Raw genomic sequence first — 17,202 nt, forward strand, 5'->3', positions numbered from 1 at the left:
CTAGGGAGAGCTACTTAACTAAGATTAATGAGACCAGAGCAATACAAGAATATAGACAGAGTTTTGCAATAAAAAATAAACTTCCTTTTGACCAAAGAAACTATAAAGAACATCAGTAGAATTCTTAAAATGTCTAAGAAGAAATTGAAAAAGACGCAGAAGAGGAGGACATTCACAGAAGAGCAGATCCAGAGGGCTGAGAATCCTGTAGATCTTTAAATTCACTCTGCAAAGAAATGTTAAATAACAACGAATTTTTTTTTTTTTTTACTTAGATTGGCAAACATGACTAAATATGCACAGCCAGTTACAAAAAAAGCATAGTTATAGTCTTTTTAAAAATGAGTGTCACAGATAATGTCACCTCTTGGCCTGACACACATTTGAACAACCCTAAGACAGGGTTGTTTTTAAATGAGAGGGAATACTTACATTTGTAAATATTTTGGGATGCTGGAGTTCTTGAGGGACCCTGTTTGTATTCATTCCTGGCAAATGCTTATTGTGCAAATATGGAAAGCATAGGAAGGAAGGATAGTTTTCCATAAATGCTGAAGCACCAATCTCTGGATATTTGAAAACAGTTTGCATTTATGGTGTTCTGTGTGATCTTTAAAAAGAGTACATCTACAATAAAGATTTGAAACAACATATTAAAAGTGGCATACGCTGTACCTGAGAAAATGACCCAGAGTGACCATCACTGAGACATATTTCAGTAAACCTACTGGATTTTAAAGACAGAAAAGTCTTTTGGGCATCCAACCAAAAAAGATGAAGGCACTGATAAGGTTAAGAGAATCAGAATATCATCAGACTTTTCAACAGTTGCTCTATGTCAGAGGGAAAAAGAGTAATATATTTAAGATGCTCAAGGATCAGAAATGTCAGCCAAGGATTTTTATATCCAGCCAAACTGACTTCCAAGTATAAAGGCTGCAGACAAACTTACCAACTTGTGAGGACTCGGGGACTTTTGAGCCCTTCGTGAGAAATGTGCTAGAAAATGAGCTTCAAACAACCAAAACAACCAGAGAGACACTGACAGAAGGACTAATGGTGAGCATTAAATACATATTTACTTGTAGAGTTAAATCCAAGTGACAGTTAATAGGGTAAAAAGTATGTAATGGCCATAAACCTTTTCAACATAGATCTAGTACAGTTGTTTAAAGAAATGAGCAGAGAGTAGGGGAGAATGGAAACAAATACTTAGCTGTTTTCAGTACTTATCAAGGTGATGAAAATACTGGTCTTGTTATTCTGAGGCTGGGCATTTGTGTGTTTCTAAGATGTGGAATAAAGCAAACGAGTATCTAGGTGATATTCTAATTCATCTCTGGTATTCTAGAGAAGTGGGGTATTCTCGGAAGAAGAAAAGTTAGAGATACAAAATAGAAGATGGTAAAAACTGTTTAGTTCTGCATTTGATTTAGAAGTATCAGTGTGAATTCCTGAGATATATTTAAAAATATGTAGGGGTGTGTGTGTGGATACACACATAGACACACTGGACCTACTATTTCTGTCCGTTGAAAAGGTCCAGAAACAATAACCAATCTAGTAGAAATGAGGATCCCTAGTACCCAGATAGTGGTCTTGATATACCCTTTCCCATCAAAAGAAGCCACGATTGTGGGGAAAGGGCTGATTCTAGGTCTGATACAGGAATTGTAAAAAGATAAGTCTGGAAGCATCTTGGAAATCTGGAACCAGATATCAGAAGTATCAATATTTCATGTTGTAAGTGTTCAGGAGCCAACATGGAGAGGCTTTCATTGGCCAGAGATGTGATTTGAGCAGCAGTATGGATAATCACTGGGATGGGTTGAAACACACCAACTGTGTATAGCTCTGTTAGCTCATCATAATACTCAGGAACGACTAATTGTTCACCTTTGGAGGATAATAAGAATTCAAATTATTATTATTTTGAAAAACAAAAGGAAAGACACAAGCATTTATCCTGCCTTTCCTATTTATTGTGCCATTGGGGGAATTAAGTAGTGGATGAGGGGAAATTATTCCTTATAGAAATGCTCCAGCTAATAAATGAAGAAAGGATGGTGGAATTAGAATATTACCCCTTGCAACCTCTAATGAATTAATGGACCTGGGCATTGAGGAGCAGTGGCTGCTAACATCACCGAAAGGGAAAGCCAAGGCATGATTGCCTCCTGATGGAAGGACTTCCTTACCACCTGTGAAGTAGTCTTGCCAAATAAATGGAATCTGAATCTGATCAAGGGTCTACATCCAATTTACAGGAAATTCAGAAGACAGAAGAACATGTGAAACCATACCTTGTGGATGCAGTCAACAAATTCCAGACTGTGGGAAACTGCAGGTCACACAACCAGGTTTCTTCAACAAATAAAGTGCAAGGGAAAGGAAAGATGGAGGGGGAGCCTGTGCATTAAGAGACTTGAATGACCTCAAAATGGGCTAGACTAGAGTGTTCGGGGATGTACATTTGGTGAGGCAGTGATGAGCATGAAGGTGTGGGTTGTGATGGCTGTAGATGGGAGAGAGAGGGCCCTGGAGGGCTCTGGGGTGTCTGTGAAGTCGTTTCTCAGCCTGATTGGTAGGTACGAGGATGTTTGTCTTATAATCGTGTATTAAGCTTAATTCATGAAGCTGCTTATTTGTTTCGTGCAGTTTTCTAGGTTGACATACTTTACAACTCAAAGGTTAAAAGACTGGTAGAACCTAGTTCTGCCGATTTTCATTTACTAACTGAAGAGCAAGAGTCCTTTTTTTTTTTTCTTTTTAAGATTTCATTTATTTTTTTGAGAACGAGCCAGAGAGAAAGCACAAGCAGGGTGGGGGAGACAGAGACAGAGGGAGAGGGAGAAGCAGGCTCCCCACTGAGCAGGGAGCCCAATGTGGGTCTCAGTCCCAGGACCTGGAGATCATGACCCAAGCTGAAGGCAGTCGCTTCACGGACTGAGCCACCCAGGCGCCCCAGAGAGTTCTTTATTTCTGAAGCCACACAGATAAACTAATCCGTGTCCCTCCTATTTCCCGTGATCCCTGTGTACATTTGGATATCTGGTAAAGCATTTCATTCGCTTAGCAAATATTTATTGAGCATCTACTGTGTACCAGAAACTATCCCAGGCACTGAGAATACACTAGTTAGCAACACAGAAATGCTTACATTCTAGTAGGGGAGATAGTCACTAACCAAGTAAGATGATTTATTACATTAGAAGATGCGAATTGCTGTAAACAAATACTAATCAGGGAGGGGTATTTGGGGGTGAGGGGAGAAGGCCATACTCAAGATGACATTTGAATGAAAACCTGAAAGGAGGTGAGGGTGCAGATTGCAGATCTCCAGGGAAGGAATGTTCCAGTCAAGGAGCTGAGAGTGCTGAGGCCCGAGGTGAGCACCACCAGGCATGAAGGAACAGCAGGGAAGCCAGTGTGGCCGGAGGCCTGGTGGAGGCAGAGAAGAGCAGGAATTGAGGTCAGAGGGGTAATGGGGGGAGAGTTTAAAGGACCTCTTAGGTCATCGTTAGGACTTGGGCTTTTACTTTGAGCAAGGTGGAAAACCCGCGAAGAATTTGGGGCAGAGGGTTTTTGTGCTGTGACTTAGCTAACTGAAGCACTGAGGCTGCCGTGTGGAGGGGAGACTGTAGAGGGGCAGGTTTGAAGCTGGGGGCTCAGTTCAGGGACTGTTAAAATACAGACAAAAGATGATGGGGACTTAGATGAGTGAGTGGGAAGTGTTCACATGTCTGGTAGACTTTGAGCTACAGCGAATAGCACAGGTGGTTGTGTTGAATGTAGCCGCAGAACAAGCAAGCAAGGAGGCCAGGAGAGCTCCAAGGTTTTCGGCCTGACTGCAATGGCAGAGTTGCCTTTACCTGAGACAGGGGGATTGCTGGGAGGGGAAGCATGGGTAAGGGGTTCACCAGACAACCAGGTGGGGTTGTGGAGGAGCAGTTGGACATACAGGTCTGGAGTTTAGAGGAGAAATGCGTACTGGAAAATAAACTGAGGGCTGTCAGTGGAGATAATATTTGAAACCGTGAGATGGGATGAGATCACCATGGAGTGAGCGTAGAAAGAGGGAGCCTTAGCCCAAGGCCTGAGTTCCTGAGGCAGGTACCCAGGGGCCAGCAGATTGCAGACACCTCACCCCTGGTTCCTGAGCCTCAGCCAGTTGCCCCCGCTTTTCAGCTTTCTCTTGGATTTCCTTTTAGTAAATCTGAAGCCAAACAGGTCAGTGTTTTCTTGGATTTCAGCACGAATGGTCTAGTGTTAGTTACAAATGCAAAGTCGTAAATTGTGCTATCTGTTCCATGATAGGAAGTGCCATGTGATCACGAACCAGTTATATTTTTCTTGTTCAGTAGGCTCTTTACATCCTATGATTAGTGTGAAGCAAAAAATAAGGTAATCGAAGGTTTTATTTAGTATCTTGATTCTCATTGACTTGTTTGTTTGTCTTCCAGAAAAGCTTTGACCTGGAAATACTACGCTAAAAAAATTCTCTACTACCTACGCCAACAGAAAATTTTAAATAACTTGAAGGCATTTCTTCAGCAGCCTGATGACTATGAATCGTATCTTGAAGGTGAGGCTCTGACAGTGATCTTCTGATAGGCAGCTAAGCTGTCGCTCACATCAGTAGTGGAGACCGTCCCTGAGGGTGGCGTGGCAGAAAAGTGAACTGTGCTGCATGGACTTCTGGAGGTTAGACAGGCAAAACTGCTAAACTTGGAGCTAAGATTTTGCCAGAGTGTTTGGCTGTCAGCTGAAGAGACAGTGTTTTCTCAAGATGCACCGTCAGTTCAAAGCATGAGGCTGATAATTTAGCTAATGAGGTTAAATTCCCTTTTTCTAATAAGCTTTGAAGCATCATGTCCAAATCAGAAATTTGTCCAGTTTTGTCTCTGTGTGACTTCAAGCAAATCCCTTCACCTTCACCTCCCTGGTTGGAGTTTAATGAGGACGAAGTGTCCTTGTGCATCAGTGAGTCTGCTTGTCCATAATGAGAAGTGAGGAGAAAGAAGTCGAGTGGACAGACATGATGAAGGGAATAACTTTGTTCCTGCTAAGTCAGACAAGAACAAAATGTGACTTCGTTTTTTTTAAACTAATTTAAATTCCTAGCATATTGCAGAAGCACTCCCATAAATTATGGTTATGAAGTGCAGGTACGACTGTTCATTCACTTTCATTCCCTGCTCCCTGTGACTTATCCAGTTCATCAGTTTTCTTTCTTTCCAGTGTTGGCATGGTTGTGTCCCCATTCTATTCCTGTGGTTGGGCAGACTTGTCACCTCTCCCGGCAGCCGCTTTCGAAGTGGCACTTGCCTTCCTGAGCCTCAAGGCCACTGACACCTAGCACCAGTCCAGCCTGAAACCTGGCCTTTTCACCACCCCTTTGCGGCTGGCTGATTTCCTTTTTTTTAGATTAACTCTGCCTGCTTTTCAGTGCCTGCCATAATCTGGACCTCCCCCGAAGCCCAGACCTATGCCTGTTACTCTCAAAACACCCCACTTTGCTCCAGCCAGGTCATTGTCTTCCCTCCTGGCTTCGTATCTTCATTAGTGTTATCCGTTTTTCTTAGAATTCCCTCTTAAATCCTGCGCACCCGCGGAAATTCGGTTCAAATTTAACTTCCATTGAGTTTCTGCCGACTCCTGCAGCGCTTACAGATTTTACTCGCCTCAGAAGCCATACGTGCAGTAGCATTGACTAGTAAACCACGGTGTAGTGTCTGTTTCAGGTGTGTGCATTTTGTTCTCCAACTGATCATTAAGTTTCTCGTGTCTCTTGACCTTACATTATTACGATCAGTACGTACTCCACAGTGCCTAGTGCAGATTCTTGTTGATTGTGTAAAAGTCTCATCATCTAGAAGGAAGTGAAAAATCTCTTTCCATTGATTAAACTCAAACATCCTCACCAGCCTGGAATCTTCTGTGTATCCTGGAGTGGAGAGTCCCCCATCTTCTGTTTATTCCACATAATTTGACAGGCTTTGTTTTCTGTAACTTATTTATGAAGACGATGACTTTCTTTTTCATCTTCCAAATATAAAGAAAGTAACTCATCCAAATCAGTGCTATAGGCACTGGGTAGCCATTGAAGGCTTTTGAGCAAGTAGTTGAGCAAGTGGAAGTCGGCTCCAGGGTTCTAATCCTTGGTGACTAACAAGAATAATCTGATAGCATTAATAGAGTCTAGGAATCATAGCATTAGGGTGGAATGGACGTCAGCCAACAGGTGAGGAAACCATCCCAAGAAAGCCCAGGAACCAATCCCTAGCTAAGGGGCAAAACTGGGACTGGGGTCCGGGTCTCTTGATGCCTGCTTGCAGCTCCTTGCAGTGTGAGTAGGGGGTCGAGAACCTGACCTCCTGAATTTAAAATGACTCCAAAGGGGCGCCTGAGTGGCTCAGTCGGTTAAGCGGATGCCTTTGGCTCAGGTCATGATCCCAGGGTCCTGGGATTGAGCCCCGCTTCGGGCTCCCTGCTCGGCGGAGAGCCTGCTTCTCCCTCTCCCTCTGTCTGCCGCTCTGCCTACTTGTGCTCTCTCTCTATCTCTGTTAAATAAATAAATAAAAATCTTAAAAAATAAATAAAATAACTCCAAAAACAAGTCGTAACTGCAGCTTCTCAAATGAAAATGTCTTAATAACCAAATAATCAAGTTAGCCCTTTGGCATCTGGTTAGAAAATGACCTCAGGCAGTAAAGAGCCGAGCTGGATTCCAGAGACAGTGTCTCCAGTGTACTTTGTACAAGTCTTTAGCTGCAGGTTCCCTGAGTGTTACTGTTTCTGTAATTCCAAAGTACAGTTCTCTCCAAAGTTCATTTAACTATTTCACCTTTGAGGGGTACGGTTTGTAGAAATCCCTCATTGAGGGCTTTCAACTTTTTTTTTTTTTTAAAGTAAAGGGACTGTCTTATGCCATTAAGTTTTCATAGTTACTGGAAAGAGCTCCTTTATAGCATTTATTTCTCTTTGTAATAGAATATGGGAATATGTTGTGTATCATGCCGTTTTTTGAGCCCATAACCTTTGAGAGAGGATTCGGTTTATTTTTTGAAAATAAAGTGTTTAAACTTCTTTGTTGTGAGAATGTGGCTCCTTCTCCATGTATTAGCAGCAAGGTCTGTCATCCACGAACGAAGCTTATCTGCTAGGATGGTGCAAAGAACCATGGCTCCAGGTGTCTGGGCTAAATGAGCAACTGAGAGGAAAAGGGTAAAAATAGGACCTTACTCAATAATTCCTGTTCATTTTCAGGTGCTGTATATATTGACCAGTACTGTAATCCTCTCTCTGACATCAGCCTCAAAGATATCCAGGCCCAGATTGACAGCATTGTGGAGCTTGTTTGCAAAACCCTCCGGGGCATCAACAGTCGACACCCCAGCTTGGCCTTCAAGGCAGGTGTGGAATTGCTTTGGATCCAACTGTATTTGCAAAAGAAAACCTTGCAGAGGATTTGTGGATTTGAGAAACTCTGCAGGATGTTTCTATTATGCCACCAGAAAAGCAGTTAATGACACCACCATGTTCACCTGGAAATGTGAAAGACTTTTAAGTTCATATTCGTTTCTCCACCCTGGACTGGCGGCACCTGCTGGGTCCTGTTGGGAGACTGGTACGGGTTTGGGACACTGGTCACAACGTGGGGAGTGCTTGTGTCCTCAGAGTAGATCTCTGTGTTTCAGGTGAATCCTCCATGATAATGGAGATAGAACTCCAGAGCCAGGTGCTGGATGCCATGAACTATGTCCTTTACGACCAACTCAAGTTTAAGGGGAACCGGATGGATTACTATAATGCCCTCAACTTGTATATGCACCAGGTAAATGCGGGTGAATTAAAACAGAATAATATGTATTTTTTAAGCTAATTTCTGACCAATTGTATTGTTTTTGAGGGCAAATATATTGTCTTTTCATCTCTCAATGCCCAGTGAAACGCATTTTTGCCTCTACCATCAGGATATTGCTATGGATTTTTATTTTTCTCAGTGTGAAAACCTTTGAGATCATTTCCTGTCTAGAAATAGGTATTTCTCTTACTTTGGTCAGTTTATATCTTACAAACATGAAACCGTGAAACCAATCAGGTCTGTTTTCTGCACTGTCCTGTAGAATGTCCCGAGGAAATTTGGCCGGCCATATCATTGATATTTAGTTTTAATGTGCTTCGTCCTTAGCACCGTTTTCAAATCTATTCTGTTGCCCTGTATGTACCTTAAATTTTTTCTGTCGTATTTTACACACTTTTCTTGACATGGCCTTTCATTCTTTTTGGAAGAAGCACACCCTAAATCACAGATCTGCAAACTTTCTCTGTCAGGGGCCAGACGTTTTGGCTCTGTAGGCCATATGCTGTGTGTCCTCAGTGCTCAGGTCTGCCATTGGAATTGAAAGGAGGCACGGACATTGCAAAAACGAACAAGTGTGGCTGTGTTCCCGTGAAACCTTCTATATGGACATGGAAATGTGAATTTCATGTAATTTTTATGTGTCACGAAATAGTATTCTTTTCATGATTTTTCTAAAACACTAAAAAATGTTAAAACTCTTCTTATGCAGGCCATACAAAAACAGGCGATGGACTAGATTTGGCCCACAGACTGCAGTTTGCAGACCCCCGATCTAAATAAATCAGATACTGCCCAACAAAAACCTAGTGTCATTCCCAATGCACAGTGGGGGCCCTGTAAGAACTTTACGTTAAGGGAATGACAAGGTCTGGTTCCTTTCCATGAAGCTAAAGGATTTTTTTCTCCTTTAGGTTTTGATTCGCAGAACAGGAATCCCGATCAGCATGTCTCTGCTCTACTTGACAATTGCCCGGCAGTTGGGGGTCCCACTGGAACCTGTCAACTTCCCCAGTCACTTCTTGTTAAGGTGGTGCCAGGGTGCAGAAGGGTGAGCCACCTATGCCACATTGTGATTGGGCCTCAGGATTTACTCCCATGGTGCTGAGAGGAAGTGCAGGAACTGAACAGAGAAGTTCACCAGAGCACTGGGGGTGGGCCAGCTGTCTGGTTCCTTGGCCATCAGTGTCGAGATTCTGGTTCTGGGAGAAGGGCATTCTGGATTTTTCTGTATTCTTTCTTAAAGCTGCATGTGAATTTACAGTTCTCTCTCTATATAAAGAGTAGGACCAGGAGCTCAGGGTTTTGGGTGGGTCTCTAGGTCTCAGTTGCAAAGCAGATCAGATCAAAGAGGGTTTTTGTTTTAAGGAATTTTGCTTATTTTTTTTAAAGTGCTTATCTAAATTACAGGTAGTTAACATACAGTGTAATATTAGTTTCAGGTGATTTAGCGCTTCGGTAGACTATCCAGTTCTCATCGCAAGTGCATGCCCTAATCCCCATCACCTATTTCATCCTTCCCACCACGCCCTACCCACCTCCCCTCTGGTAACCATCGACTTGTTCTCTGTAGTTAATAGTCTGTTTCTTGTTTTGCTTCTCTTTTCTTTCCCCTTTGTTCTTCTGTTAAATTCCACATATGAGTGAAATCATACGGTATTTGTCTTTTTTCTGACTGACTTATTTTGCTTAGCTTTATACTCTCTACGTCCATCCGTGTTGTTGCAAATGGCAAGATTTCATTCTTTTTTATGGCTGAGTAATAATCCACTGTGTATTAGTATACCACTTCTTTCTCCACTTACCTGTTGGTGGACACTTGGGCTGTTTCCACCGTTTGGCTATTGTAGAGAATGCCGCTATAAACTCATCCACACCAACGCCTATTGTTTCCTGTGTTCTTGAGTTTAGTCATTCTCACAGGGGTGAGGTGATGGCTCCTTATAAATTTGATTTGCATTTCTCTGATAATGAGTGATATTGAACATCTTGTCATCTGTCTGTTGGCTATCTGGATGTCTTCTTTGAGAAAATGTCTATTCATGTCTTCTGCCCAGTGTTTAACTGGATCATTCATTTTTTGGGTGCTGAGTTTTATAAGGGTTTGTTGTTTGTTTGTTTTTTTAATAATCTCTATACCCAACGCAGGGCTCAAACTCACAACCCTGAGATCAAGAGTCGCACATTTCACTGACTGAGCCAGCCAGGCACCCCAATATAAGTTCTTCATAGATTTTGGATACTAACCCTTTACCAGATGTGTCATTTGCAAATATCTTATCCCATTCCATAGGTTGTCTTTTGGTTTTGTTGATTATTTCCTTCACTGTACAGAGGCTTTTTATTTTGATGAAATCCCAGTAGTGTATTTTTGCTTTTGTTTCTCTTGCTTTTGTTTCCCTTGCCTCAGGAGACTTCTAAAAAGTTGCTGTGGCTGATGTCAGAGAGGTTACTGCCTGTGTTCTTTAGGATTTTAATGGTTTCATGTTTCACATTTAAGTCTTTCATCCATTTTGAATTTATTTTTGTATTTGATTCTTTTGCATGTTGCTGTCCAGTTTTCCCAACACCATTTGTTGAAGAGACTTTTTCCCACTGGATATTCTTTCCTGCTTTGTCAAAGTTTAATTGACCATATAATAGTGGGTTTATTTCTGGGTTTTCTGTTCTGTTCTATTGATCTATGTGTCTCTTTTTGTGCCAGTGCCGTTTGTAATATACTTGTAATACACAGCTTTGTAATATGCTTGAAGTCTGGAATTGTGATGCCTCCAGCTTTGCTTTGCCTTTTCAAGGTTGCTTTGGCTATTTGGGGTCTTTTGTAGTTCCATACAAATTTTAAGATTGTTCTAGCTCTGTGAAAAATGCTGGTGGTATTTTGATAGGGATTGTATTAAATGTGTAGATTGCTTTGGATAGTGTAGACATTTTAACAATATTGGTTCTTCCAATGCATGAGCATGGGATGTCTTTTCATTTCTTTGTGTCGTCTTCGATTTCTTTCATGAGTGTTTTATAGTTTTCAGAGTACAGGTCTTTCACTTCTTTGGTTAGGTTTATTCCTAAGTATCTTACTGGTTTTGGTGCAATTGTAAATGGAATTGATTCCTTATTTTCTCTGCGGCTTCGTTTTTGGTGTATAAAAATGCAGCAGATTTCTGTAGGTGGATTTTGTATCCTGTGACTTTACTGAATTCGTGTATCAGTTCTAGCAATTATTTTGGTGGAATCTTTTGGGTTTTCTATATAGAGTATTGTGTCATCTGCAAATAGTGAAAGTTTGACTTCTTCCTTGCCCGTTTGGATGCCTTTCATTTCTTTTTGTTGTCTGATTGCTGTGGGTAGGACTTCCAGTACTATGTTAAATGACGGTGGTGAGAGTGGACATCCTTGTCTTGTTCTTGACTGTAGAGGAAAAGCTCTCTGTTTTTCCCCATTGAGGATGATGTTAGCTCTGGGTTTTTCGTATATGGTCTTTATATTATGTTGAGGTATGTTTCCTCTAAACCTACATTGTTGAGTGTTTTTTTTTTTAAGATTTTTATTTATTTGAGAGAGAGAGAACGAGAGATAGCATGAGAGGGGAGAGGGTCAGAGGGAGAAGCAGACTCCCCGCTGAGCAGGGAGCCCGATGTGGGACTCGATCCCGGGACTCCAGGATCATGACCTGAGCCGAAGGCAGTCGCTTAACCAACTGAGCCACCCAGGCGCCCTGTTGAGTGTTTTTATCCTGAGTGGATGTTGTATTTTGTCAAATGCTTTTTCTGCATCTATTGAAATGATCATCTGGTTCTTTTATTAATATGGTGTATCACATTGATTGATTTGTGACTATTGAACCACCCTTGCAACCCAGGAATAAATCCCACTTGATTGTAGTGAATGATTCTTTTAATGTATTGTTAGATTCGGTTTGCTAGTATTTTGTTGAGAATTTTTGCATCCATGTTCTTCAAGGATATTGGCCTGTACTGTTTTTGTTTTAAGATTTTATATATTTGGGAGAGAGAGAGTGTGTGCCCACACGTGTGCACACGTGTACAACAATGTGGGGAGGGAGAAGGGCAGGCAGACTCCATGCTGAGTGTGGAGCCTGACTCAGGGCTCAATCTCATGACCCTATGATCATGACCCCAGCCAAAATCGAGTCTGATGCTCGACTGACTGAGCCACCCAGCACTCCTGTAGTTCTCTTTTTTAGTGGAGTTTTTATCTGATTTTGGAATCAAGGTAATGCTGGCCTCATAGAAGGAATTCAGAAGTTTTCCTTCCTTTTCTATTTTTTGCAATAGTTTAAGAAGAATAAGTAGTAACTCTTCTTTAAATGTTTGGTAGAGGGGTGCCTGGGTGGCTCAGTCGTTAAGCGTCTGCCTTCGGCTCAGGTCATGATCTCAGGGTCCTGGGATCAAGCCCCGCATCGGGCTCCCTGCTCAGTGGGAAGCCTGCTTCTCCCTCTCCCACTCCCCCTGCTTGTGTTCCTGCTCTCACTTTGTCTCTCTCCGCCAAATAAATAAATAAAATCTTTTAAAAAAAAATAAATGGTAGAGTTTACCTGTGAAGTCATCTGGCCTTAGACTTTTGTTTGTTGGGAGATTTTTTTTTTCATTACTGATTCAATTTCTTTGCTGGTTATTGCTCTGTTCAAGTTTTCTATTTATTTCTGTTTGTTTCGGTAGTCTACATGTTTCTAGGAACTTGTCCATTTCTTCCAGGTTGTCTGATTTGGTGACATACAATTTTTCATATTCTCTTACAATTGTATATATTTCTATGGTGTTGGCTGTTATTTCTTCTTTCTCATTTGTGATTTTATTTATTTGGGTCCTTTCTCCTTTTGAAAAGTCTGGCTAGAGGTTTATCAATTTTATTAAATTTTTTCAAAGAACCAATACCTGGTTTCATTCATCTGTTCTACCAGGGGTGTTTTTGGTTTGTTTCTGTATCATTTACTTCTCCTCCCGTCTTTCCTATTTCCCTTCTTCTGCTGACTTGAGGTTTCATTTCTTGTTCTTTTTCTATCTCATTTAGGGGTAAGGTTGGATTGTTTATTTCAGATTTTTCTTGCTTCTTAAGGTGTTATATTGCTTTATTGCTATATACTTCCCTCTTATGACCACCTTTGCTACAACCCAGAGGTTTTGGACAGTTGTGTTCTCATTTTCATTTATTTTCATGTATTTTTTAAATTTCTTTGATTTCCTGGTTGACCCATTCATTGTTTAGTAACATGCTATTTAATCTCCACATATTTGTCGTCTCCAAATTTTTTCTTGTGGTTGACTTCAAGTTTCATAGTGTTGTGATCAGAAAAGATGCATGGTATGATCGCAATCTTTTTGTATTTGTTGAGGCCTGATTTGTGACCCAGTATGTGTGATGTGTTCTGGAGAATGTCCCACATGTACTTAAAAAGAATGTGTATTCTGCGGTTTTAGGATGAAGTGTTCTGAATATATCTGTGAAGTCCATCTAGATCAAAGAGTTCTTAAAGAAAGTCTTACTTTGTAGTCTTCCGTTAAATCTCCCCCTCTCTCCCTCCTCACCAGAGAGGGAAGGGGGGGAGGGCACAGAAGGAGGTGGGGAAGAGGACAGAGTAGCTACGTTCTCGCTCATGTGCAAAGCAAATGCTCGATTTCTTATCAGCTGGAGATTAGCTTTTCTGAAAGAAACAGTTCATCAAATAGGCAGAACTGCCTTCTCATTAAATGTGCCATTTAAAGGAAAAAGAAACAACGTTATTGAATTATATCCTGTTCTTTGAATGACCATGATACCCTCTGGTGAGTGGAATAATAGAAAATACCTGAGCTTTGAAGTCGGGCAGAGTTCAGACCTCCGCTTCCTCTGAGCCTCAGTTTTTTATTCTGTGAAAATGGGGCACATGTTTTTCAAGTGGTTTGGAGGATTGAGATGACCCAGTGCTTTACACATCTAGTAGAATTTGTGATGCATACCTAGAAGAAAGGTGTAACTTCTCTCTGTATTTCGTTTTTGTTTCTTTTTTTTTTAAGATTTATTTATTTGATGGGCACCTGGGTGGCTTAGTCATTAAGCATCTGCCTTTGGCTCAGGTCATGATCCCGGGGTCCTGGGATTGAGCCCTGCATCGGGCTCCCTGCTCCATGGGAAGCCTGCTTCTCCCGCTCCCACTCCCTCTGCTTATGTGCCCTCTCTCACTGTGTCTCTCTCTGTCAAATAAATAAAATCTTTAAAAAAAAAAAAGATTTATTTACTTGAGGGAGAGCGTGCACACATAAGGTGGGGGAGGGGCAGAGGGCAAGGGAGAGAGAGAATCTCAAGCAGACTCCACACTCAGTGTGGAGCCCGACTTTGGGGCTCCATCCCAAGATCCTGAGATCATGACCTGAGCCGAAATCAAGAGTCAGACATCTGCTCAACCAGCTGAGCCACCCAGGCGCCCCACTCGTCTCTATATTTCTACACCTAGTTTAAGAAATAAAACACATATCGTTGGAACCTCCTGGGTATGCTTCCTCATCCCCTTCTTCCTCCTCTGCTCTGCAAAGATATCCACCAGTTAATCTGAAAGTTTTGTTATTTCCATGCAATTTTTATAGTTCATTACATATGTATATTTCCTTAAATGGTATGTATGGGCTTCCCTTCTTTTCCAAATATCTATTTCTGAAAATGTGTTGCATGGCTTCTTTTTTGGATAGCAGACACCCATTTTCTGTTATCGTAAATGGGAAATACGCTTTTTCAGCCCATTCTCTCTCCCTAAATAACCCAACCAATTTCCCCAAATACCTCAAAAATATTCTTAAATGACCATGTCATAATCCACCAAGGATCTCTGCATGATATTAAGCATTTAAAACTCCAATTACCGTATTATTTGCCATAGTACCTTATTGCTGGGTACAGTTGTGTGTGGTAACTGTCATTTTTCCTTAGGCTACAGCGAACGTACACTAGCAGTGCAGCTGAGCGATGAAGTAATTTGTTAGCACCCCAGGCACCTGGCAGAAATAAACACTGAGCCCCCTGGCTGGGTCCTCAGGAAAGAGGGAAAGCTGGTGAGAATAGTGGGGGATACACCACCCGTGAGGCATCAGCGGGGCTGCAGGCCCTCCACGTCCTCATTTCCACCCATGTTCCTTGTGCCTTTGGTCACGGCTCTGTCCCTGCACCAAGACCATATTGTCTTACTTACTGTAACTTTATCATTAACTAGTACCTACTAGTCAGACCCCCATCGAGTTCTTCAAAATTCCCTTGGCTGTTCTTAGCCTTTTGTTTTTCTGTAGATTTAGAATCCCTTTACCAGGCTTCTTCAAAAGCCTGTATGGATATTGATTGGCACCAGAGCCTGCTTTGGATTGGATTCATAGATGAATATGAGCAATATTGTCAGTGTTTCACTACTGAGTCTGTTTGTGAATGTGATACCTCCCTACATATTTGTCTTTGATGTCCTTAAGATTTTTATTTATTTACTTACTTTTAGAGAGGGAAGGGGAGAGGGAGAGAGAGAATCTTAAGTAGGCTCCACACTCAGCTCAGAGCTCGACTCGGGGCTCAGTCTCATGACCCTGAGGTAATGACCTGAGCCAAAATCAAGAGTTAGACGCTTAACTCAGTGAGTCACCCGGGTGCCCCCTTAAAAAGATTTTATTGTTTTCTTCATGGAGTTCTTTGACTTTTTGCTAGTTTTATTCGTTAAGAACCTTAAAATTTTGTTGCTATTGTAAATGGTAATTTTTAAAATTACATTTACTAAGTGTTGATGATACATAGGGATAAGGTTGATATTTAGATATAGATCTGATAATCCCTTTGTGGAATAAATTATTAGAGCTCATTGTCAACTCTTGGGTTTTCTGTATAGAGCGTCATACTGCCTGTGAATCATGACAGTTTTGTTTCTTTTCTTTCTAGCCCTTGTACGTTTCTGTTTCTTGTACTTATTCTGCTGACTGGGTCCTCTTGCACAAAATTGAGTAGAAACAGTGATAGCGGGTACCCTTCTCTTAGGGTAGGACTTTAGGTGGAATGCTTTTATTTATTTATTTATTTATTTATTTATTTATTTATTAAAGATTTTATCCATTCAGGGACACCTGGGTGGCTCAGTCGGTTAAGCATCTGCCTTTGGCTCAGGTCATGATCCTGGGGTCCTGGAATCAAGTCCTGCATCGGGGTCCTTGCTCAGCATGGAACCTGTTTCTCCTTCTGCCTGCCACCTCCCCTGCTTGTGCGCTCACTCGCTCTCTTTGTCTCTCTGACAAATAAAAGCTTTAAAAAAATAGATTTTATCCATTCATTTGAGAGAGCGAGCACAAGCGGGGGAGGGGGGAGCATTGGAGGGAGAAGGAGAAGCAGACTTCCCGCTGAGCAGGGAGCCTGATGCGGGACTTGATCCTAGGACCCTGGGATCATGACCTGAGTCAAAGGCAGACGCTTAACCAGCTGAGCCACCCAAGCGCCCCTAGGTGGACTGCTTTTAGAATTTCATCATCAAGCATGACGTTTGGGGTATTTCCTTTCATTGGGATTATCAGAGCTGCCTTCTAAATTTCTAGTTTGCTTCAGTTTTATTAAAAAGTGGGCATTAGGGGAGCCTGGGTGGTTCAGTTGGTTAAGCATCTGCCTTCAACTCAGGTCATGATCCTGGGGCCCAGGGATCGAGTCTCTCAGCGGGGAGCCTGCTTCTCTCTCTGCCTGCCACTTCTGCTTGTGCGCTTTCTCTCTCTCTGACAAATAAATAAATAAAATCTTTTTAAAAAAAAGTGGGCATAAGGTTTTTTTTTAAAGATTTTATTAATTTATTAGAGAGGGAGATCACGAGCATGGGAGAGGGGCAGAGGGAGAAGCAGGCTCACCGCTGAGCAAGGAGCCCGATGAGGGACTTGATCCCAGGAACCCAGGATCATGACCTGAGCCAAAGACAGATGCTCCCACTGAGCCACAGAGGGACCCAGCATTAGATTTTTTCCCCCCAAAATCTCTTTTGTGTCTACTTATAAAATCATATGGTTTTCTCTTTTAGACTGTGTGTGCTGAAATAGATTTTTTAACATTCAATTCTCCTTTCATTCTTGAGGTACATCTATCTTAGTCATATGGATTTTTAAAAATACATTGTTGTATGATTTGCTCGTGTTTTATTTAGGATTTTTGTCTGTAAATTTGTGTATATATGCGTGGTTCTCCTAGACTCAAAAAAAGTTGAAGAGCATCCCTTGTTTCTGGAACATTCCATCTGTCTTGCCAGAGAAAGGATATTGATAGGACTCTAGGAAGGAATCTGCCTGGGCTTTTTAAAGCGGCCGAAGAGAACATCCCTTACATGGCTTGCAGTGGGCCTAAGATCA

The 17,202-nt window shown here is 41.7% G+C and overlaps 1 protein-coding gene across 3 annotated transcripts in view; it reads left to right on the forward strand.

The window, feature by feature from the left end:
- Window positions 1-17,202, forward strand: part of FBXO21 (F-box protein 21) — a 52,252-nt gene that overhangs the window by 6,271 nt on the left and 28,779 nt on the right. For all 3 annotated transcript variants that reach the window (XM_028116503.2, XM_028116504.2, XM_028116506.2), the window contains exons 4-7: window positions 4,464-4,585; window positions 7,270-7,416; window positions 7,701-7,837; window positions 8,779-8,915. In XM_028116503.2, coding sequence (XP_027972304.1) covers window positions 4,464-4,585; window positions 7,270-7,416; window positions 7,701-7,837; window positions 8,779-8,915 — 543 coding nt within the window. The remainder of the gene's footprint in view (window positions 1-4,463; window positions 4,586-7,269; window positions 7,417-7,700; window positions 7,838-8,778; window positions 8,916-17,202) is intronic.

Source organism: Eumetopias jubatus, unplaced genomic scaffold, assembly GCF_037043125.1.
Source record: "Eumetopias jubatus isolate StellerSeaLion01/CBP00866 unplaced genomic scaffold, mEumJub1_p1.0 scaffold_16, whole genome shotgun sequence".
Lineage (NCBI taxonomy): Eukaryota > Metazoa > Chordata > Mammalia > Carnivora > Otariidae > Eumetopias > Eumetopias jubatus.